A 25255-nucleotide genomic window follows, 5' to 3' on the forward strand; every position below is an offset into this window, starting at 1 on the left:
AATTGGGCACAAAATGTTGTTTTGAGTTGAAACATTTCATGTCACTCACTTGAAATAGACGTGAAGCTTCCGCGAAGAAAAGTTCGTAGCAAGTGGATTTGAGCCAAAGACGAACAAACAACTTCAAACAAGACTATTATTAAGAGTGATATTTTAAGGGATGGTAAAGTATAGATACATCACGTATTAAACCGATTTTATTATTACCACATAATTACGGGGACATATTGAATTGATAATGAGATTAGCTAATGTTTTAAATCTTACCTGTTTATGAATTCATTTTGTAAAACAATCGTCCAGACAAGATATATCACACCAATATTATCAAACTCTGTAAGCAATAAATCAACTCTGATTTCATTTTTGCAATGCAATCAAAAACCGGAGACGCAAGACAAGTTGTGTTTGAATGAAACAAGAGCGCGTGTCCGTTGTGATATGGATGTGCGCTGTGTAATAATGCGTTGCTATTGACGACGGGCATTATAAAGAAGCAAATGCCATAGAATAGAATCTTGCCTAAAAACTGCATAGAGAGGCTTGTTTTATTTGTTGTTTGTTGATTTTCAATTATAAAATGAAATGTTTTCAGTGAGCATCAGTTCTTTTTGAGCACTTTCATACATTTTTAACAAAACAGTGATAATATTGATAATCACGATTATTTTGGACACTATAATCGTGATATGAAATTTTCAGACCGTCCCATCCCTACTCCCGACCACTATGTCGGTCTGAGACAGCGAGACCTAGACAAGACCGAGAGGTCCGAGACCAAAGACCGTCAAGACCGAGACCACGTGAAAGTGGTCTCGAGACATACATCACAACACAGTAGTGCAAATAAAAAAGGCGTCTAGTAAACATATCATGCATCTGTGTTCTAGACTAACGACAAACCTAACCTGAGTGTGTCCTCCGTTCTCCAGGTAAGAATGATATATTCGGAGAGATGATCCACCTGTACGCGAAGCCGGGGAAGTCGAACGCTGACGTCCGAGCGCTCAGCTACTGCGACCTGCACACCATCCAGAGAGAAGAGCTGCTGGAGGTTTTAGACATGTATCCAGAGTTCGCTGACTACTTCCTCACCAATCTGGAGCTGACCTTTAACCTGCGGGATGAGAATTCAAAGGTACTTCCCATCAAAAGCAAGAACTAATACACAAAACATATGAAATGAAAGCATTTCTCGGTCACCCCAGAGATCATTATTGCGTGTTGTTTGTTGGGCTCTTCTCTTCAGAGCATTTTATCACAAGCCAGTGATTCAGACGGAGAGGACACGAAGAGTCGAAGGAAGATCTCCTTTAAACGTAAAGCATCACAGGGTGAATATGATCGACTGACTCCATTACACCACGCCTCTGTTGCAGGAACTTAAGGTCAAAATGGTTAAAAATGTCAGGGTTTGGTTTGTATCAGTTTCAGGGTTGCGTTTTTTTTCCCGTAAAACAATGTAACTCGCTGGTTAACTACCAGAGTATGAGGCGTCTTTGAAGAAATCAACAGGCTATAGTCATGACTGAGATCAAATGAATGCCATATTTTTGGCTATAAATTCTGGACATGGCATCAGAGGACTAATTACATTTTTTTCCTCAGTTATTTTGCTTTATTTCAAGATTCAATCATAGTCTCGTTCTTGCGTACTAGAGCACATACAGACATGCACACTCTTCAAAATTAAAAAGGCACTCTTAGAAGAAAAGGTTCTATCAGCGCTACACATTTGGAACCCCTAAAAGGTTCTATACACTCTTAAAAAGGGTTCCTGGGTTCTGTATAGAACCCCGGGGTTCCATACTTGGCCAATAGAACCCCCCCCCCCCCCCCCAAAAAAAAAATGGTTCTATATAGAACAATTTTGGAGTTCCATATATGAAGCGGGGGATGGAACCATTTCTGGTTCTAAATAGAACCATTTCTTCTAAGAGTGTATATATATATATATATATATATATATATACACACTACCAGTCAAAAGTTTTAGATTGGTAAGATTTTATATGTTTTTAAAAGAAGTCTCTTCTGCTCACCAAGGCTGCAATTATTTGATAAAAAAATACAAAAAAAATAGTAATATTGTGAAACATTATTACAATTTAAAACAGCGGTTTTCTATGTATGTGAATATATAGTGAATATAATTTATTCCTGTGACCAAAGCTGAATTTACAGCATCATTACTCCAGTCTTCAGTGTCACATGATCCTACAGAAATTATTATAATATGATGCTCAAGAAACATTTATGATTATTATCCATGTTGAAAACAGTTTTTTACGTTTTTATTTCAGGATTCTTTGATGAACAGAAAGTTCAAAAGAACAGAATTGATCTGAAATGGAAATTAAGCTTTTGTAACATTCTACCATTCAAAAGTTTGGGGTCAGTAAGAATTTATTTTTTATTTTTGGGGGAAAGAAATTAGAAAATACTTTTATTCATCAAGGATGAGTTAAATTGATCATTTATAATGTTAGAAAAGATTAGATTTTAAATAAATGCTGTTCTTTTGAACTTTCTATTCATCAGAGAATTTTAGGGGGAAAAATGGTACACGACTGTTTTCAACATTGAAAATAATAATTTATGTTTTTTGAGCTTAAAATCAGCATATTAGAATGTGACACTGAAAACTGATGTGTAATCAGCAACAGTAATGATGTGGAAAATTCAGCTTTCAAATTACATTTTAAAATATATTAAAATAGAAAACAGTCATTTTCAATTGTCATAATATTTCACAATATTACTGTTTGTCTTTTTTTCCCATCAAATAATTGCAGCCTCGGTGAGCAGAAGAGACTTCATTTAAAAACATAAAAAATCTTACTGATCTAAATCTTTTGACCGGTAGTGTATATATAGATAAATGTTGATATAAAGTTGAAATTTTTCAACTTTTGTCGCTTGTCTCTTGTCGTTTGACACGCCCACATTCGGAAGTCGCCAGCGCTCCATTGAAATGAATGGGATCATGTCTGAATGGGGCTTTATTGATGGAGTTTGTAGCTTTTCATTTCTTAAACAACCACGAAGAATCATATTCACACATGAATCGGCTCCTCTGAGTTCAGATTGAAAGTCTTTGGGATGTGCTGGAGGAGACTTTACAGAGTGCTGGACTCTTGCATTGATAATACAAGATCTTGACCAAAAATTGATGCTCCTCTTTATGGAAATAACATCACCACATTTATTTCCATTAAGAAGAGCATTCAGTTTTGGTCAAGATCTTGATCAAGTCTCCTCCAGCACGTTAAGTTGTATGACTTGTTTAAGAGGCATCATTATAGTGTTACTATTGCAGGATAAACTGCTGTTTTACAGCTGTAATCATGATGAACATCTACGTCTCTGGAGAGCTCTTAAAACACCGTTGGGACATTTTAAAACACTTAATGCACAACTTCAACGACCAGGGAGAATCACATTTATGGTCATAAAAATGATCTACTCCGTGGTCCAAGGAGAAAGTCAATATTTTTTAATGTGAAGCGTTTTTGACCTCATTGACTCCTATTACAAGGAAACAGCTTAACTCTGCTTAATGTACTGAGACAGCGACTGTACAAACTCTCTATAGATCAGCCCATGGTCTTACAACTTCTGTACTATAATAAACATGAGCAGTGAAAAGAACTGTAATGTCACCCTTATGCTTGTAAACAGTGTTTATGATTTATGATCAAGGATTGAGAGAAATTACGTTACTGCTTTGATACGTTGAAACTATTTCTTTATAAGAGGCTTATATGGGAAGAACATGGTCATAATAAGGTTTCATTTGTTAATTACACTATTAAACATGAACAATACTTTAATTAATTTTAATATTTACTAATACATTTTTTAAATCAAAATTGGTATGTGTTGACATACTTTATTAACTTACATTAACAAAGATGAAATTCGGTACTAAAATACATTTCTCAATGTTAGTTCATGTTAGCTAATGCATTAATATACAAATGGGATGTGAAATGATTAATCGCATCCAAAATAAAAGTTTGTGTTCACATAATATATGTGTGTGTAGTGTGTATAATTATTTTGTATATATAAATACACACACATGCATGTATATATTTAAGAAATATTTGCATGTCTATATATTTATACAAAATTTATATTATAAATAAATATAAATATTTGATATATTAATAAAACATTTTTCTTAAATATATGCATGCATATGACTGTATTTATATATACAAAAAAATTAAATGGGATTATTCAAAAACACAAACTTTTATTTTGGACGCGATTAATCGTTTCACAGCCCTAAATTGGATCTTTATTGTAAAGTGTTACCAAATGCATTGTTTTTTGTCAAATTATATTTATGGTTTGGTTCAAATCTTACATTTGATTTAATATTAAACATTCATACCAAGTAAAAAGATTATCTATTATAAAGACTATACTTTTATTGAATTTAAATTAGCTATAATTGTCTAAAAGTGTATTTTTTTCAGTGTACTCCATCCATCTGATTCATAGTCAGATCTCTTTCTTGCTAAAATCATGTTTGGACTATATTGTTTTTCATGGGATCTGATCTTCAACACGTTTTGTACCCCTGAACGATCGTCCCGTAGGAGGAAGCCTCAAAGAAGCGGACAGCAGCGAGTGCCGGACAGAGCGGCGAGAGTCTCGTCTCAGCTCTAAGAGAAGCTCTGAGGACCGTCGCACCTCCAGAGACGAGCAGCAAAGGCTTCTGGGAGCGACAATAATCGAGTATCCATCCGTACAGAGCTACACCTCCATGCCGGGCTTCAGTCCTCCCGTAGAGGACGCTGAAAAAAAGACATATGATGGTGAGGATTTATCTTAAAGGGATAGTTCACCCAAAAATTTGAATTATTCACCTACAAGACATCCTAGGTGTGTATAACATTCTTCTTCCAGGCGAATACAATCGGAGTTATATTTAAAAAAAAATGTCCTGGCTCTTCCAAGAAAATAAAAGTGCATCTATCCATGATACAAGTGCTCCACACGGATCTGCGGGGGTTAATGAAGCGATGTGTTCATGTAAGAAAAATATCCATATTTAAAAACTTTTATCGAATAAAATAACTAGCTTCCGGCAGACGACCTACGCCACAAGAGTAACCAGTGACGCATGTACAGTGTTGTGTAAGTTACTAGTTACTAATTACCTCTTCAACAGTGTAATTAGATTACTGTACTCTCTAAAAAGTATTTAATTACTTTTAATTACTAATTACTTTCAAAATCCCATATCAATCTCAACCAGCTGAATAATACAAGGATAGACATGAATCTCTTTTAATTCTTTGAAATAAATACTATAAAATTGCATGAATTATCCTTAAACAGACCACGGTGGAGAAGGTTACATTATAAAAACATACTTTTTTGCATTAGACACTTTTCACACTTTTTTCATACATATTTTATAATAATTCATATGAATTTGTACTAGTGCTGTCATAATATTTAGACACCTCATAAAATGCATACGAATCGGCTCGCTGTGAGATCGGATTGATCTATACACAGTATTTACCTCAATTACATCAGAAGTAACTGTAATTAAATTACAGATAAATGAAGAGTAATCCCTTACTTTACATTTTCAAGGGAAAAGTAATTAAATTACAGTAACTAATTACTTAGTAATTAGTTACACCCAACACTGCGCATGTATGACGTAGATGTTCGAGTAGCTTAAGTTTAGACGCCTCTCGCGACTCAAACAAGGGCAACAACAAACTTAAACTCTGACATTTTTCTTAAAAAATTGTCCTTTTAGACTTCTAATTCGTGACTGGTGTTTTGTTTTGCTCTATCCTCTGCTCTTTAGCGTTTGTCAATGCGTCATGTGTCGGGTAAAATGATGCGTACGCGTACGGCCGTATGCTAGTTATTTTAGTTGATAAAGTTTTAAAGGGGTCATGAACTGGCTTTTTAAATGTATTTATATTGTTGTCTGAGGTCAACTTATGACGTTCGCTTGGTTTTTACATTAAAATAACATCAAAATGTTTAAGTAATAGGCTATTTTCTACCCTAGTTTTGAGCCCAGCTTCAAAAACGCTCGGTTTTTATGGGCGTCTCACATTGAAGACTTGGAAGTAAACGCCCACTGCTGTGAGTGGAGAACAGTTTAGCATATTATAATGAGTTTCAACTCTCGATCCGGATTGTCATCACGCATAGCTAAATAACCTATGTTATTTAGCTATGCGTGAAATGCGTGAATCGGTGGGCGGGGCTAAACCGTCCATGACGAAGTAGGCGTTGATCTTCTTCTGCGGGGGTGGTGTTTTATCCTCTTTGACGTCATAGTTCCCCACTTTGAAAAACGAGTCGTTTGCCGAGCCTGGTGTCAATAAAAGCTTTTATTGGACTAACAAGGAAGTTTTCAGTTCTGAAACTTACAGGATATTCTCATAATATGATGACCTCTTAGATGTCAAAAGCTCAAGGAAAATTTGATTTCTCAGTTCATCACCCCTTTAAATATGGATATTTTTCTTGCACAAACACATCGCTTCACTTCAGAGGGCCTTTATTAACCCCTCATGAGTCGTGTGGAGCACTTTTATCATGGATGGATGCACTTTTATGGACTTCAAAACAGAAACTGCCATTATAAAGCACAGACGTCAGCAGCGTCACTGAACGCAGATCCACAACAGAGCCGGAAGACAATACAATGCTGAATTTTTCTTATTTTTGGACCAAAATGTATTTGCGATGCTTCAAAACATTATAACTAACCCACTGATGTCACATGACTACTTTGATGATGTCTTTATTACTTTTCTGGACAAGGACAGCATACCGTACACACATTCAATGGAGGGACAGAAAGCTCTCGGACTAAATCTAAAACATCTTAAAATGTGTTCTGAAGACGAACGGAGGTCTGAATGGCTTGGGGCGACATGAGACGAGCCATTCATTTTCATTTTTGGGTGAACTAACCCTTTAAAACACTGCTTGACAGGGTATAACAGGAAAGCAAAGCTCAGACACTGGGAAAAAAAAGTATTGATCGAATCAGTCTGTTCCTAAATCCAAGCTAAAGCAGCATGATGAGCGAAAGAGAGAGAGAGAGAGAGAGAGAAGTAGATGGCACGGTAAAACAGGGTCTTTCAGGAGCTTAAGGCACAGTGCGGCCCGTTTTACAGGCTTTAGGAAAATCCGCTGGGCATCTATTCCCTAACTCTCCTCAATGAGTACACAATGTTCCCTCCTGCGCTACACACAGGCAAGCTAATGCCCACCAAACACTAGAGAGGGGATTGCCATTGGAATATGACCTCCACACACACAAACTCGCTCAAACCCTCTAAACTCAACATGATTATCATGGCATTGAAATATTAAAGCAGCACTATGTAACTTTTTCAACCTCTATAATACTTTTCCACATCAACTACATCGACTTACAATGGGTTGAATGACAGGTCTGCCATAGCCTGACGGTGTTTGTATCACTTTTACTGGCACTCTGTGACTTTGGGGGAGCGGGTAGGGACCCGAGAACAAAAAGAACTACAAAATTCGACTGCTTTACGGCATATGTCACTTCCCCCACTTCCTCAAATACCGACGCGAGAGCCCAACAAGCGTTTTTTTTTTTAACCTCTCACTCTTAGAAGAAAAGGTTCTATAGAGAACCTTAAAAGGTTCTATCAGCGCTACGTATTTGGAACCCCTAAAAGGTTCTATACACTCTTAAAAAAAGGGTTCCTCTGGGTTCTATATAGAACCCTGGGGTTCCATACTTGGCCAATAGAACCTTTTACCAAAAAAAAGTTCTATATAGAACCACTTTGGAGTTCCATATATGAAGCGGGGGTTGGAACCATTTCTGGTTCTAAATAGAACCATTTCTTCTAAGAGTGCTGTATGTCGTCATGGCTGAAGCAGCAAGTAAAACCAAATGTGTTTAAAAAAGTTTAAAAAAGTAAAATTAAATTTTTAAAAAAAAAAATAGTACTGCCATTAATAAGCCATTATGCAAAAACCGGTGCTTTTTGTATGTCATTAAAAACATTAATTATTGACAAAAAAATTTAAAGATATTATTTTGCTTAATCTAATTTTCATCATTTAGTACTGCCCTTCAGAATATAAGACTTTTACATGTTTCCCAGAAGACTTATTTACATATTATTATTTTTTTCTGTTTGTTAAACAAAAAAGATGATATATTACACATTTACAGTGCATAATTTTAATGCCATAGAGGCGAGTAAATGACAACAGAATTTTAATTTTTGCCTCAACTTTATTAAAAATTCAATATATAATTAATTTGTCAGCTTTCATGTGTTGGATAAAGCAAACAGCTCTTGCTGTAGGCATCTTCCTTTCAACTCTATTCACGTAATACACATAATACATGATTACGTACCATACTTCATCTGATGTGAGCGGACATATTAGAGGTCATGCGAGTTTCCCTGATGATGTCTTTTTCCAGTTTAATGTCCACGGTTATTATAGTTTAAAAAAAACAAAAACCATAAAAAATGTCCTTACTTTAAATAAAATAAACAACTGAAAATAAAATATTTTAAAAAATAATCAGGAATGCATTTTCATTTTCTTCGAAAAATCGAATAAAAATGACAAGAAAACATACAAAAACTAAGTAAAATTAAAACAGAAAATGTAAATGTAACAGATTCAAATATTAATAAAACCTATAATAGTATCTCAATGATACTAAGTATTAACCCTTTCGACATATTACATATATTTACTCATCTTTATGCAAGTGTACTTTTACAAGGTGACGAAATTAATAGATTTATACACACTTAAAATGTCTCTTCCAGGGAAAAAAAAAAAAACTAAACAAAAATATTGATGCCAATATTTGATATTCCCCAACTTCCGGTCGTTTTATGATGCTTTTAACCTTCAAATGGCCTTCTTTTCCTGTTTACACTTCTGGGCTTCGGGGTCTATACGACCCCAACAATTGATTGAGTAATTGTACAAAAAATATACATTTTTAATCATACAAATAATATATCTTTCTTTTTTGTTTACTTCTCATCTATTCATTAATGCTGTGTTTTTGGAGATATAAAGTACTTTTGTATCCATATACCACACAATTCCATATTGGATATGAAACATTTTTATGATACATTGCATTTATGCTCTAGCGCTAGGCCTTCATTTCTGTGTAAAAATGTTCAGATTTATGCCGTATTTGTTTTTGTGTTTTGTTGACACATGAAGAAAATATATTTAGTTTTTGTTCACATTTTCCATTCATTTCAATGTGGGGTCATATTGACCCGAAGACCAGAAGTGTAAACATTTTTTTTTTTTACATACCTTCAGAACATCCGAATCAAGCCCAGATTTTTTGTGTGTGTATAGATAGATAATGTATGAAAACTCCACTGAGATTAAAGGACTATTTCACTTTTGAAAAAAACTTTAGCTGATAATTTACTCACCCCCATGTCATCCAAGATGTCCATGTCTTTCTTTACTCAGTCGAAAAGAAATTAAGGTTTTTGATGAAAACATTCCAGGATTTTTTCTCCATATAATGGACTTCAATGGGAACCAGACGGTTCAAGGTCCAAAAGACACTTAATAACAGTTTCAGATGCAGCTTCAAATGTCTTTAAACGATATCAGACGATGAATAAGGGTCTTATCATGCGAAACGATCGGTTATTTCAAAGCTTATTCCAAAAATGTAACTTTTCTAAGGACAAATGCTAGCCTTGCTCTATTCTGTGAGGTGTGTTTGTAACGTCACGTAATACGTAATTACGTTCAAAAGGTCACGGGCGACATAGCCGGAAGTACAGAGTCAGTGTTTACAAGTTGAACGCATTGGTTGAACGTGCAAACTAGCTCAAACACCGTTTACAAAAAAGGAATTAAAAGGTAAAACAACGATGTTGTACGATTTTGATTCTGTGCTTCCGGCTACGTCGCCCGTGACCTTTTGAACGTAATTACGTATTACGTGACGTTACAAACGCGCCTCACAGAATAGAGCAAGGCTAGCACTTGTCCTTAGAAAAGTTACATTTTTGGAATAAGTTTTGAAATAACCGATCGTTTCGCATGATAAGACCCTTATTCATCGTCTGGTGTCGTTTAAAGACATTTGAAGCTGCATCTGAAACTGTCTTTTGGACCTTGGACCGTCTGGTTCCCATTGAAGTCCATTATATGGAGAAAAATCCTGGAATGTTTTCATCAAAAACCTAAATTTCTTTTCGACTGAAGAAAGAAAGACATGGACATCTTGGATGACATGGGGGTGAGTAAATTATCAGCAAAAGTTTTTTCAAAAGTGAACTAATCCTTTAAGTAAAAGTCGATTGGGGTCATATAGAGTAGACCCCATGACCCGATTGAGGGCTACAGAGAAAACTCACCCGTGGTTGAACACGTTTGACGTCAGGTGTCTCAGTCTCCGTCCATGCATGAGGGTGAATCTGTCCTGGAGGAAGGTGTCATTTCCCTTTTCCCTACGCTGGACATGAGCGTAGGCAGCCGTTCTGATCAGCGCACAGGGAGCAGGTGTCTGTGAGAGATAACCATTGGCTTTAGTGTTTCTATTAGTCCTGAGTCTCACGATAGGAAAGTCACAGCAATATAACACCAATGCAAGCACTAACACAGAGACAGCGGGTATTTACACACACCTGACACGCAATTTCTCCGTCTTTTCATTAGATTTTGTCACAGGTATTTTCAACTTACAGGGTTGCAAGTGTGTTTGTTTGGAGAATCACGGACAACACTGGAGATTCCAGTTAGCAATCAACGCTAACTGGAAAAAATGAATGCAACCAATATTATAATCATGCATCGTAACAATAGACTAATCAACAGATGGAGAAAATGCATCCTATTGGTTTTGCTGTTGATGTCGAAGGTCATGCGTCCAATCAAAGTCTATTGTGTTTTGATGCAAATTAATTTCTCACTTGTAAGAAGATGTATTTTTACTTCCTTTTGCATCTTCCTAAACTCAGTGGGTATTTTTTAATGTTTTTTGGTTAAATGCCTGAAATAAGGTCTGTGCTGAACACAAGCCCAAGATATTTTCAAGTTTTATTCTACTTTCCCACACTTTTTTTATTATCATATGCGCTGTAAAACCAACACAATAGCCCAGCTTTAAAATGAACAATAATGCAACACTTGGCTGTGTGTGTGTTTTACCCGTTTCAGATCTCCAGACTGACGGGTGGTTACCTGACAGTGTTAAAGCGCACGTGGACACGACTGCACAGGAACAGGCCGGCGCTGAAGATGAAGACCTGGACGGTGACATCACGTATGGAGAAGTGGAGCACAGGCTAGACCGACTGCAGGAACACCTGAGCAGGTGAAATAATGCTTCGTTAAACAGAGCACTCGGGTTTGATGACATCACAACAAAAGCTTGGGATTGCTCAATCAATATTAATGCTTTTGATGCAACAGTTGATTTCATACTGGATGGTAATTGATTGACTGAAGGAGAGGAGTTATGTTATTTCATATTTTCCCTTTCATACAGTGTGTAATATAGCTGTCTGTGAATATAAAATGTCTGCAAAGTTAACCCCTTAACTGTCAATCCCCCCCCCCCCCCCTTTTTGAGAATGGGGGTTACATGCTCTATTCACACTTAAATGGTTGTAATTCAAGAATGCCTTGGAATATATACCCAAGTTTGGTCTTGTTTTAAAGAATACACTCAGCAGATTATTGCTGAAGTGAAAACACTTCAAAAAATTAAAGTATGAAAAAGTTATAGAAGTTTTAATTCACAGTAAATCAAATATACTGTACTATATATTTTTTATTTTATATAAAATATATATTTTACAAAATATTTTTACTCTAAAATTACTATAAAATCAAGGCCATAAATCTAACCAGGTTATGTTCCAAATTTGAAGTTAATATCACAAAAATTGAAGTTCCCATGAGATTTTGTTTAGGCGTAGTACCAAAAATAGCCACCGGGTGCCATTGAATTAAGTTGTGTACATTCTGCCTTAACAAATTAATACATTTCTGTCCAAATATCAATTTTGTCACAAAATTTGGAACCTTGAGACTCAGACCTTTCTGACAATATGTGTTTTGTCAAGATTAGAAAAGGTTTTGATCATAAATTATGAAATATAATGATGCCCAAAAGGGGAGGAGCCTCATAAAATAAGTACCGTTTCTATGGTAACGCAACGTTCAATTATAAAATGGTTTTCACAGGATGAATTCTGAGTTTATAAGCTTTCAAATGATACCTAATTTATGATAACTACTAAAATATGTGATATAATAAAAAAAGGTGATAAAAAATATTATTATATTTTAGAGGATAATATATACATATATATTATAATTTTAATGGATAATGTTATACTATACTTTTTATTTTTTATTGAAAAATACTAGATTATATGTTTTATTATGAACTTTTAGCATAAAAACAGAAGTTTCAAGGATTAAAAGTGGGTGCATCAACTTTTTGTGACAAAGGTCAGACCTCCTGTTATGATGCAGATTTTTTTAGGTGCACTCTTGTCATAAATTCATTAATTACTCTTCCTACATAATTTTTAACACAAAACAGGGGTCGAATATTTAATTAGAAGTCTAAGACTTTTCCAAAAATATATAATTTGTCATAATTAGATTAGGATTTAATAGAAATATAGTGAAGTAAAGTTAGGCATCCCGGTACCGGGACAGTGACAGTTAAGGGGTTAAAGGGTTAGTTCACCCAAAAATGAAAATTAAGTCATTAATTACTCACCCCCATGCTGTACCAACCCCGTAAGACCTTCGTTCGTCTTCGGAACACAAATGAAGATATTTTTGATTAAATTTGAGAGCTGTATAACTACCACATTGGCTGCCTAAGGGACTGCCTCTTGACGGCCCAGAAAGTCAATGAAGAAAATGTTTAAATATCCCAAGTGACTACCGTGGCTCAACTATATGTTTATCAAGCGACGCGAATACTTTTTGTGCGAAAAAACAAACAAAAATAACGAGTTTATTCGACTATTTCTTTTCTTCCTTGTAGGCCAGAACGAGACTTCCTTAGATTTCCACGACGCATGCGCGAGAATTGCGATCTGAAGTAGTGTAAGCTGGTGTAAGCAGATCGCAATTCTCGCGCATGCGTCGTGGAAATCTAAGCAATTCTCGTTCTGGCCTACAAGGAAGAAAAGAAATAGTCGAATAAACTCGTTATTTTTGTTTGTTTTTTCGCACAAAAAGTATTCGCGTCGCTTGATAAACATATAGTTGAGCCACGGTAGTCACATGGGATATTTAAACAATTTCTTCATTGACTTTTTGGGCCGTCAAGAGGCAGTCCTTTAGGAGCCAATGTGGTAGTTATACAGCTCTCAAATTTAATCAAAAATATCTTCATTTGTGTTCCGAAGACGAACGAAGGTCTTACGGGGTTGGTACAGCATGGGGGTGAGTAATTAATGACTTAATTTTCATTTTTGGGTGAACTAACCCTTTAAAGATCAAAGTGCACAGTCTCCCAAAAGAAAGAATCAATTCTGAACTGCTGAAACGAGTCGTCAGTAATTCCAGACTCACCTGTAAAAAAGGTGCATTATGCCAGTCTATGGTCTTCATTGGCTGCTGGAGAACAACGGTCTGGACTACTCGACCGCCCTCAAACACTGTAGCTGTAGGTGAGACTTGGTTCGTGTTGAGAAGATGCTGATTCCACTTTACATGCATTTCCAAAGGATGACGACTCAAACTGATACGGTGAAACCGACCACATTTGCTACTGTTTGTATATCTGTACATCAAGCTCTGAGGAAGATCTGAAGCTGAAATTTGGATATGGTAATGGGAGTTTCGTTTCTGACACATGCTGTCAGAGGCAGACCAATCACAACAGACTGGGTCATCTGACCAATCAGAGCAGAGTAGCTCTCAGCTCAGCTTTAAAGAGACTGGATCTTTGAACAAACCTTTTTCTGACTCTTTAAGAAATAAGGTGATGTCCAATGTATATTATGAGAAAATTAGACAGTTTTTTGACCTTTGATGCCGGTACAACTATTGTAGTAGACCTGCAAAACAAAATCAGGAACCTTTAAAATAGCATAATAAAAATTAAATAACATGGAGTGATGCATTCATGAGCAATCATAACAGTCATAACATGGAGTATGGGGGAGGAGAGAGAGTGAGCCAATCAGCAGTAGGGGGCGTGTCCACTCATGAGTGAGAAGAGAGAGTGAGCCAATCAGCAGTAGGGGGCGTGTCCACTCATGATGAGTGAGAGGAGAGAGTGAGCCAATCAGCAGTGGTGGGTGTGTCCACTCAATATGGGGGAGGAGAGAGCGAGCCAATCAGCAATAGGGGGCGTGCCCACTCATGATGAGTGAGAGGAGAGAGTGAGCCAATCAGCAGTAGTGGGTGTGTCCACTCAATATGGGGGAGGAGAGAGCGAGCCAATCAGCAATAGGGGGCGTGCCCACTCATGATGAGTGAGGAGAGAGTGAGCCAATCAGCAGTAGTGGGTGTGTCCACTCAATATGGGGGAGGAGAGAGCGAGCCAATCAGCAATAGGGGGCGTGCCCACTCATGATGAGTGAGAGGAGAGAGTGAGCCAATCAGCAGTAGTGGGTGTGTCCACTCAATATGGGGGAGGAGAGAGCGAGCCAATCAGCAGTAGTGGGTGTGTCCACTCATGATGAGTGAGGAGAGAGAGTGAGCCAATCAGCAGTAGGGGGCGTGTCCACGCTATATGGGGGAGAAGAGAGAGTGAGCCAATCAGCAGTAGGGGGCGTGTTCATTCAATATGGGGGAGGAGAGAGAGTGTGTTTGTTTGGGTTGATTAACAATGTTTAACAATTTTTCTCAGAAATCGCTTACTGCACCTTTTAGAAACATCTGAACTGCCAAAATATTGCATCTCTGAGAGGCGAGTGAGTCTTCCAGTACATTACACTATGTTTCCAGGGGATCCCAACAAATTACACTAACCACATGCACGCCTGTAATAAGCATCACTAAACAAAACATTGCTTGTGGTCATCATTCACATGCACATGAAAATTAGCTTCAGCTGACAAAACAAGTTTAGATAACAACAGTTAAAACGCACACACACAGAGAGAAACACATACGCACACACACTGACACTGAAGCAGCAGGGTGCAGAATCTCAGCAGGTGGTATTTTTAGCTGTAATACTGGCTTAGAGAGGAAGACACACCAGGCAGCAAAAACCCTGCATCAGCTCAGCTTCATATCACACATCTTACAGCACAGAATCTGACGAGGCCTGACAAGTGCAAGTACAGGACATATTTCACCACAAAATATAACATCACATTTATATTAAAGACAATGAAGCCTGTTTTCGGGAAGTACTAAATTTTCTTGCATTGTGACTACATATTCAGTCACATTTTCCTTTTTACATTAGGTCATGAGGTTTTACATTAAAGAAATAACAATATTATATACGTACATAATATTATATAAATATAATATACATGTACAATATGTATGTATACATACTAGATATTAATATCATATTACAATGCATTTTACTAAAAATTAAATATTCTTTTTTATATATTTATTTTACTTTTATACTTTTACCTTTTTTTACATTTTGCCTCAATTTGTGCCATTATATATATATATATATATATATAGTAATACAATAAAATATGGCAAACATTTTGAAAAAAGTAAAGCATCAGTACAGTAATGGCAATTTAGTGGTTAAATTGTGCCTAATAACCATGAAAATGTGAAAATTATGAAAATTTTCTTTAAGTTTTTTTTTTTTTTTTTTTTGGGATGTAGTGAAATTACCTTGACTTGTTCTTGCCAGTTTTTACAACAGATTGAATGTAAAGATTTCAGGGAAAATCTAGGTAGTCCATATGCTCACATACAAATACACATGTGCTTATACAATGCATTTAAAACCCACTGTATACATCACCTCTTTGAACTAACTATATAATATATATACAACTAGTTTTCTCAAGGTTTTTTCTTTTTGGATATGTAAGGCCCGTATCTTGCAAATGTAACCCACGCTGTATGTTTCTGCACACAAGATTGATTAGCTTAGCTTCAGATTAGCTTCAGTTCCATAGAGAAAATCAACTCTCTCACATTTTTGAGTCTCTCAGTTCTGCACAGAAAGTGTTTTTGGTCTGCGCATGAGCGGCATCAGAAGTGTGTGACTCCAAGAAAGCATGGATCATCTTATTCCTTTGTTTTCTGAGAGCTCCAGTTAATGGCTCTCTGTTTTAATGACTAGGTGTGCCTTACACACGGATTAAACCTGCACCGGCTCATTGAACACTCATATCACATATTATTAATGATAGCCCTGTCCTCACTGTACCTCCGCACATGTCCATTAACTGGATGAAAAATGAACACGCCTCCTTTCTTCCAGGAATGTTAATAATGAACGCGGAAATGTTCGTGAATGCTTATCGAGTATTTATGTGTGAAGGAGCAGAAATTGTATTAGGGTCATCTCTCTCTTCTAGGCCCTACAAACTAGGTCATAAATAACGTTCTCATCAAAGTTTAGCAGGTAAAGTGATAAAGTGGGAATAACCGTTTAGACGCATGCCACACGTACAGGATCAGTGCAAGAACTCCCCCTGCTGGACAACAACAGTCAACACCAATCCACTACACACATTTAGTCAGATGTTAAGACAAACTTTTGATTTAATCCTGTAAGGTCTTCATTTAGCTTTAACGGGTCAATTAAACACACTTTACTGCAATTATGTTCTATACAGATGCTTCAAAACATTTTTAAAAAGCACTATTATCAATGTTTTTTTTATTACAGCATTTTCTCCTCTAAATCTAGGTTTCTGCAGTTATTTTCAAAATTAATTTTTATGTAAAAGTATGAAGAAAATAATAATATTCCCCTTATAATAATAAATATGAATAGGGACTGTTAATAAAAATGACCAAGACAGTAAACCAGTAAAGCGTGATGTTATAGATGCCAAACCCCAACATGTCTATACTCTCTAAAAAATGCTGGGTTGTTTCAACCCAAATTTGGGTCAAATATGGACAAACCCAAATGTTGGGTTAAAAATGCAACTAAAAAATGTACCGTTGAAAGTAAAAGTTGAAGTTGGGTTAATATGTTAAATGACTTTTTTAACCCAACATTTGGGTTTGTCCATATTTGACTCAAATTTGGGTTGAAACAACCCAGCATTTTTTAGAGTGAAAGGGACATCTAGCGGTGAAAATGTATTTTGCATTCAAACCAATTGTGCTCTCCAGCGCCTGGCTTTTTCAAATGCTCGTTGCATCTACGGTAGCCATTATGTACCAAAAAGCTATGATAGGATGTCTTCTAATAGTTATTTCCAACAAACAGCAACTTTACTGCTCAGTTACTGGGATTTTCACACACAACCATTTCTAGGGTTTACCAAGAATGCTGTGAAAAGGGCAAAACATCCAGTGTGCGGCAGTCCTGTGGGCGGAAATGCCTTGTTGATGCGAGAGGTCAGAGGTGAATTGTGCCGACTGATTCAAGCTGATAGAAGAGCAACTTTGACTGAAATAACCACTCGTTACAAGCATTTGTGAAGCCACAACACACACAACCTTGAGGCGGATGGGCTACAACAGCTGAAGACCCCACCGGGTACCACTCATCTCCACTACAAATAGGAAAAAGAGGCGACAATTTGCAAGAGCTCACCAAAATTGGACAGTTGAAGACTGGAAAAATGTCGCCTGGTCTGATGAGTCTCGATTTCTGTTGAGACATTCAGATGATTTGGTGTAAACAGAATGAGAACATGGATCCATCATGCCTTGTTACCACTGTGCAGGCTGGTGGTGGTGGTGTAATGGTGTGGGGGATGTTTTCTTGGCACACTTTAGGCCCCTTAGTACCAATTGTGCATCGTTTAAACGCCACGGCCTACCTGAGCATCGTTTCTGACCATGTCCATCCCTTTATGGCCACCATGTCCCCATCCTCTGATGGCTACTTCCAGCTGAAATCATTTCAAATTGGTTTCTTGAACATGACAATGAGTTGACTGTACTAAGATGGCCGCCACAGTCACAAAGATCTCAACCCAATAGAGCATCTTTGGGATGTGGTGGAATGAATGGATGTGCATCCCACAAATCTCCATCAACTGCAAGATGCTATCCTATCAATATGGGCCAACATTTCTAAAGAATGCTTTCAGCAGCTTGTTGAATCAATGCCACGTAGAATTAAGGCGAAAGGGGTCAAACACAGTATTAGAATGGTTTACCTAATACTCACTCAAACACACTCTCTGTTTATGTTCCATGGAAACACACAAGTCATATGGGTTTGGAAGAACATGTGTTCCAGTCAGTGTCTGACAGCGCTCTGGTTGGTTTCTCACCAGGTTAGAGTCTCAGATGACGTCAGATATCCAGAGTGTCCTGACGCTGCTTCAGAGACAGACGTGTTTGGGACCTCCGGCCTACAGCAGCATCACGGGGGATCTGGAGTACAAGAGACCCGTCGCTGCACAGGTACAACCAAACCACTCATTTTATTACTTGCCACAGTAGCATTTCTAACTTTTATATTTTATTTAAGCTTTATGTCAATTGATAAACCATTTAAATAGTTACCGTTTTAGTTACCAACACTGAACCCTACTAAACAAAGACCTTCACATACTGTACTTGGTTTATACTGTATGTCATTGTAGACCTCATTTATTTTGGCAGGAACAAACATATTGCACTGCGTATGAAGTATGCATTTGAATCATTTGATAAAAATGATTAATTAAAGCTAAATATTTTACCATTGACTATATAAATAAATGGCAAAATAAGTATATATTTTACGCTCTGATTCTCTTAAGAGCACTGAAAAGTGTGTTTACTGGTTATATCATGACACAGAGTCGCTCGCAGACTGTGAGAAACAGGAGTGAGATCACATGGGCAGCTGTAGAGCGCCACCTGCTGCACACTCATTATTTCTCATACATTTAACAACAGCCTTCGTGCTGCTCAAAAGTTTACACACCCTTTGCAGAATCTGTGAATAATTTAACAATATAAGAGGGATCATACAAAATGCATGTTTTTGTTTTATTTAGTACTGTCCTGAATAAGATATTTCACATAAAAGATGTTTACATACAGTCCACAAGACAAAAATAAATAGTTGAATTTATGAAAATGACCCAGTTCAAAAGTTGATGTACCCTTGAACAAGAATACTGTGTTCTTGTTCTCGAGTCCCTTGTTTGATCCTTCAGTTTTCCAGCATCTTTTGCATATTTTAACCCTTTCCAGCAGTGACTGCATGATTTTGAGATCCATTTTCCTTTTTACACTAAGGAAAATTGAGGCACTGAAACACAACTATTAAAAAAGGTTCAAACATTCACTGATGCTCCAGAAGTGTTTCCCAGAAGACCCTGATCGTCGAATTCAAAATGTTTTCACCCCCCGGCTCTTCATACATCATGTTTCGTTCATCAGTGAACATTGGAACCTTTTTAATACACTTTTTAACTGGGTAATTTTTATAAATTCAGCTTTTTTTTTTTTTTTTTTTTTTTGTCTTGTGGACTAAATGTAAACATCTAAATGTAAAATATCCTATTCAGGACGGTATTAAAAAAAAATAACATGCATTTTGTATGATCCCTCTTTGTTAAAATTATTCACAGATTCTGCAAGGGGTGTGTAAACTTTTGAGCAGTAAAAGTTAAAAAAGTGTGTATGTGTATATGAAGAGTTCAGATGCAAAAGCCTCTAAGTGGCATTTGAAATTTTCTTCTAAAATGATCATTTTTATAAAGCTTATACTGTATATTTAAGTTCAGTAATTTCACTTAAATGACAATGAAGATTACCTATGAATTGCCATTTAAGTGAAATTACTGAACTTAAATATACAAGCTTGATAAAAATGATCATTCTAGAAGAAAATTTCAAATGGCACTTAGAGGCTTTTGCATCTGAACTCTTCATATATAACTAAAATGTTATATCTTCAAAGGACTAGACTTGAATGAATTCATCATTAATAGTGCAATTTCCAGATTTTGCTTCTAATAGTACGGAAGTGTATTGCATTCACTTAAGGAAACAAAATCTACTCTGTTTTTCTGAATTAACGAGTTAATTATGTCACAATTATGAGATAATTTTTCATGGAAAAAAGTTTTTCCTCTGTTTTTCTGAAGTAATGAGTTAATTATCTCAGAATTACAAGATCATTTTTCATGGAAAATAAGTTATTGCTCTGTTTTTCTGAATTAATGAGTTAATTATCTCAGAATTATGAGATATGTTTTTCTTGAAACAAAAAAAAAAATCACTCTGTTTTTAGGAATTAATGAGTTACTCTTCATTTCTGAGATAATGAAGTCATTAATTTAGAAAAACAGAGCAAAAAAAAATTTCCGTGAAAAATGATCTCGAAATTCTGAGATAATTAACTCGTTATTTCAGAAAAAACAGCAAAAACTTTTTACCATGAAAAATTATCTCGCAATTCTGAGATAATTAACTCGTTAATTTCAGAAAAACGGAGTAGATTTTTTTTTCTTCAAGTGAATGCAATACGCTTCCGTATAATAGTTACTCCTACATTATTTTTTTTTTTTATGTTGAAGTTCAAACACCATATGGATTAAGCCTAGACCTTTAATTTCAATAATGCAATTCCGAATGGTGCAAAACACCAAAATACATACCTAAAACATCTATAAATTCCTCTTTTCCCAGGAACTTTTGGCCATGGCAAACATCCATCCGAACCCCAGAGACTGTCCGTCAGGTGTTTCCACACAGGACTCCACTGCCATGTACAGTTTGATAAACAGCCAGACTCTTCCTCTGACACGAGAGCATTCGAGATCCCTTCTTCCAGTCCAGCCAGCGAGCGGATCTCTGGATCTCCACAGACCGGGGTCTGATCCAGCGCTCCTGGAGGACCAGCACTGACGCTCTCGTCCAGGACGTCTCACGGCTCTTCCACTGGAAGGATAAAGGACATTTTCAAACAGGCATTGGCCAAAACTTTAACACCAATGCAAGATTCTCCTCCGGCACTCGCCTGTATTCTCTTCCTCTGTGATGTCACTTCCTTCTCCTGCGTTACGGTCGAGGAATATTTCAGACTTCCATTTTCAGGAAGTGAATCTCTCTGTGTTCTGCACACGTTTACACCGGTGTAAGACTCAGGATATTGACGTCAGTTCATAAACATCACACTCATTCTCTGGCACAATTTCTCCCATGTTTTATCATTATCAAATTCTAAATGATAAATAATGTAATTTTGCACTTCCATTTGCAAAACTCCGTGGTGCACTATTGAAAATGACTATTTTTTTGTATTCATTTCTTTAAGAATTAAAACAATCGGTTATACAACATATTTTTTGACAAAATAGATTAATTTGACATTTCAGTTGGCGATATTATAAAAAAATAATGAAACATGTCAAACTGTAACAGACCAAAAATGGGAAAAAATATCATATAGGCTTATAATTACTTTATAAATTAAATCATTAGCTAACATGGAAAAGCCATTTATTAATCTTAATGTTAATTTCAACATTTACACGTTATTAAAATCAAAAGCTGCATCTGTTAATATTATTTAATGGATCTGAGCGAACACGAACCAACAATAAACAGATGTGTTTTTAGCAACTTACATTAATATTAATAAAACACTAAGAAATGTAACCGAGACCTTATTGTAAAGTGTTGGTATAATAATTTGAGTGAAAACTTAAATGGCAGCACAGATATAAATAATTATGTGAATTGTTATTCGCTTATTAATTCAATGCATTGTAATGTAAACCAATTTTACAATCATAGTTACATTTTGAAATTGAAAAGTTAAAAAGATTTTCAATGTGCTCTCAGAGTTTTGCAGCAAAATATTGGTTGTTTGCAAATGTTTATGTTGTACATACATTATACCCCTCTATTAAAGGAAAAGAGACGCATGGCTGAAGGTTTTACCCGTTGCATGTTTACTGCAACATATTGGGAAGCAGGTTTATGTCGGCACTGAATGCACTCTTTAATCCACTCGGTTTATTTGCACATGCTAAACGGCATTAAACAATTACACTGATCTTTGCAAGCACTGGCGTACAGTACGAGACGGCCTCACACACGGGGTTATGAGACGTGAAAATCTGCTCAGATCTTGGAAAACAAGGTGCTGGAAAACCATGCATATGTATTTTTCATTTTTAACAATTTACTTGAAGGGGTGTGCATAAGACTAACATGACACCTTCATAATCATGACATGATGGTTTTATGCATGTTTATGTCTTTGTCATGACAACTTGACATTACTAAGACAACACAACCTGTCATAAACATGACATAGCAGATTAAAACTGTCAGGTGGTTGGTTTTGACATTGGCTGTCATGAAGCCATTATAACTTTTTAATGACAAATTCACTTCAGTATCACTGTAGTTGAGGTCACGAAAAATATTCATGACGCAGTTATAATGCCTCATGACAGCCAACCGCATGAGAGTTTAACCTCTTTTAATGTCAAGTTGTCATGACAAAGACACTGACAGGTTATGATGTATTGGTTTATGTCAAGATGTCACGACAAAGACATCTCAATGTCATATTTGCATTCAAAATGTCATTATTGAGCGAAAGACACTTAATGACAGTTGTCATAAACATGTATAAACCCTATGACATATGTCATGATTATGAAGGTGTCATGTTGTGTCAGGTGTCATGTAGCAAGTGCTACCGCTGTGCTACTCCTCCGAACTAGACTTGCGTGCGGCCGTTTCTGGAAGCCAGAACTTAAGTTGTAAATATGGATATTTGTCTTCCATAAACCCATGGCTTCTCTTCAGAAGGCTTTATTAAAGGGATAGTTCACTATGAAATTAATTTTTGGTATGTTTTATCTTACCTCATCCTTACATCCAAGATGTAGGTGTCTTTGTTTCCGCGGTAGTTTCAATTTTGATATTTTTAGGTCAAACCGTTCTTGTCAGTCAGTCATATAATGGAGGTCAATGGTCACCACTTAGCATGCACAAGTCTAAACAATATAAATACTGTTGGTTTTCTACCACAAACCACTCGTTTCGTGTCTTAGGCCATCAATGTGTACTTACATTCACGAGTCATTAAATCATGTTTAATTTGGACTTCTCTGCGCATGCTCTTTGAGGTGGTGACCATAGACCTGCATTATATGACTGACAGACAAGAACGATTTGACCTAAAAATATCAAAATTGAATCTACTGCGGAAACAAGACACCTACATATTGGATGCCCTTGAAGTAAGATACAACATACCAAAAATTAAACTATCCGTTTAATACCCGAGTCGTATGGATCACTTTTATGATGGATTGATGTGCTTTTTTGGGCTTCAAAATCTCAGGCTCTTTCCACTCTCATTATAAAGCTTGGAAGAGCCAGGATATTTTTTAATATAACTGATTGTGATCATATATTGAAAAATATCATATCCAGTCATATGGCTTGAGCGTGAGTAAACTATTGGGATAAATTTTATTTTTGGATGAACTAACCCCTTTCAACGCTCCAATAATGTTGGCTTCATCAAGCCACTAGAAAATTTAAATCTTACAACAAAATCACTTTGTTTTCCAAAAAATGTAGCCTAGAAAAGCTTTCTGTCACAAATTCTGCTAACAATAATTATAAAACACTTCGGCAGCGTCCAAAATCGCATACTTCCTTACTATATAGTAGGCATAAAACAGTATGTGACAAAAAAAAAGTATGTCCGAATTCAAAACGGTAGGCGACAAGTATCCGGATGACCTACTATTTCCTGTAAAAGTCTGAAGTGTGCATGTGATGGAGACTTTACTATCCCATGAGGCCACGGGAGAGGATTTATGAATGAACCTGACGCTGTAGGTCACATGATAATGACATCATGATGAATGTAGTATGCCCAGATTACATTCAAACTATATAAATCACACATTATAGCAAGTGTGAAGCAAGTATTTATTTAAAATACATAACTAGTGTGCGATTTGGGACGCGGCCTGGATCTTCACACACACACGTTTCTCGTCAGACCCACTGCTAAAGGGTTCATTTATCATGCAAAGATTGTAATATTTTAATCTGGGAGGGGATTTTTTTGCATCTGTTTCTTTTTCGTTTATAACTTAAAATATGTATTTATACATATTTATACACCATAGGTTTTTTTACGTGCAATAAACGCTTTCTTAAATTATGGTTTAAATTTCTCTCAAGACTGAAAGTTACAGCTTTGATTTGAACTATGTTTATTTTTATATGTGACTGTAAAACACTGTACTTTAGGTCAAAAGCAAGCATCTATTAAATTTGCACATCAGCATGTAAAATTAAGAATCATCGCACCCAAGCAAATATCAAATCTGCAGATTTATTATCTGCACTTTATTTCAAAATAAAGACTCCATGCCCTTAAAAATTAATGTTACCATCCTCAGCATGAGTGTGAATGTGTTTTGAGCGCTGGTAGATTGTGTGTGAGTGCGTGTATGTGTCTGTCTTTATTTTTTTATTTAATTTTTTTTTTATGTGTCACAAGCATAATAAAAATCATATATTAAAGGCCGCCGGAAGCAGAGGTGGCTTTTTATTCTTATTTGGGAATATATTAATACGGTTAATAATCCCACAAACGTTTGCACGCAACACTTTCACTTTTTATCCCGCTTTTCACTTGCACTGAGTTGTTTTTTATAGTTTGCACTGTATAGTTTGTACACCACAATACTCTACAGGTGTTTTGAATGTGTCTGTTATTATAAGATTTATTATATTTAATGAAATTGCTTTAGGCAAGTACTTTTGACTAACTGTACTGTACAAAAAGCATATAAATAAAAGGAAAGCTTATCACTTTGTTGAGTGGAAATGTACTTTTTAAGAGAAAAGCACTGAATAAGAGGGCTACTTATGATAACTGTGATTTGTAGCACATATTAAAATAAATATTGCCATGCATTTATTTAATAATAACCTAAAAATAAAAGCTGATTCTAAATGTTAATAATAATAATGGTACAATATTTATTTTGTAAATAAAAAAATGACTAAAACTTAGAATCAGCTTTTATTTACAATTTTAGTTTAAGTTTTAGTCATTTTGTTACTTACAAAATAAAGATATTATAGCCTACTATTATTATTAACATTTAGA

At 36.0% G+C, this 25255-nt stretch overlaps 1 protein-coding gene across 1 annotated transcript in view; it reads left to right on the forward strand.

Moving 5' to 3' along the window:
* The window catches only part of kcnh7b (potassium channel, voltage gated eag related subfamily H, member 7b), a 117207-nt gene extending 95462 nt beyond the window's left edge, over positions 1 to 21745 (forward strand). Inside the window, exons 10-15 of the mRNA XM_089133442.1 lie at positions 933 to 1138; positions 1250 to 1334; positions 4611 to 4829; positions 11215 to 11371; positions 18432 to 18561; positions 20785 to 21745. Of these exons, the coding sequence (XP_088989568.1) occupies positions 933 to 1138; positions 1250 to 1334; positions 4611 to 4829; positions 11215 to 11371; positions 18432 to 18561; positions 20785 to 21003 (1016 nt within the window). The 3' untranslated portion in view covers positions 21004 to 21745. The remainder of the gene's footprint in view (positions 1 to 932; positions 1139 to 1249; positions 1335 to 4610; positions 4830 to 11214; positions 11372 to 18431; positions 18562 to 20784) is intronic.
* The last annotated feature ends 3510 nt before the right edge of the window (positions 21746 to 25255 follow it).

This window comes from Pimephales promelas, chromosome 7 (assembly GCF_988280905.1).
Source record: "Pimephales promelas chromosome 7, fPimPro1.hap1.1, whole genome shotgun sequence".
Classification (NCBI taxonomy): Eukaryota; Metazoa; Chordata; class Actinopteri; order Cypriniformes; family Leuciscidae; genus Pimephales; species Pimephales promelas.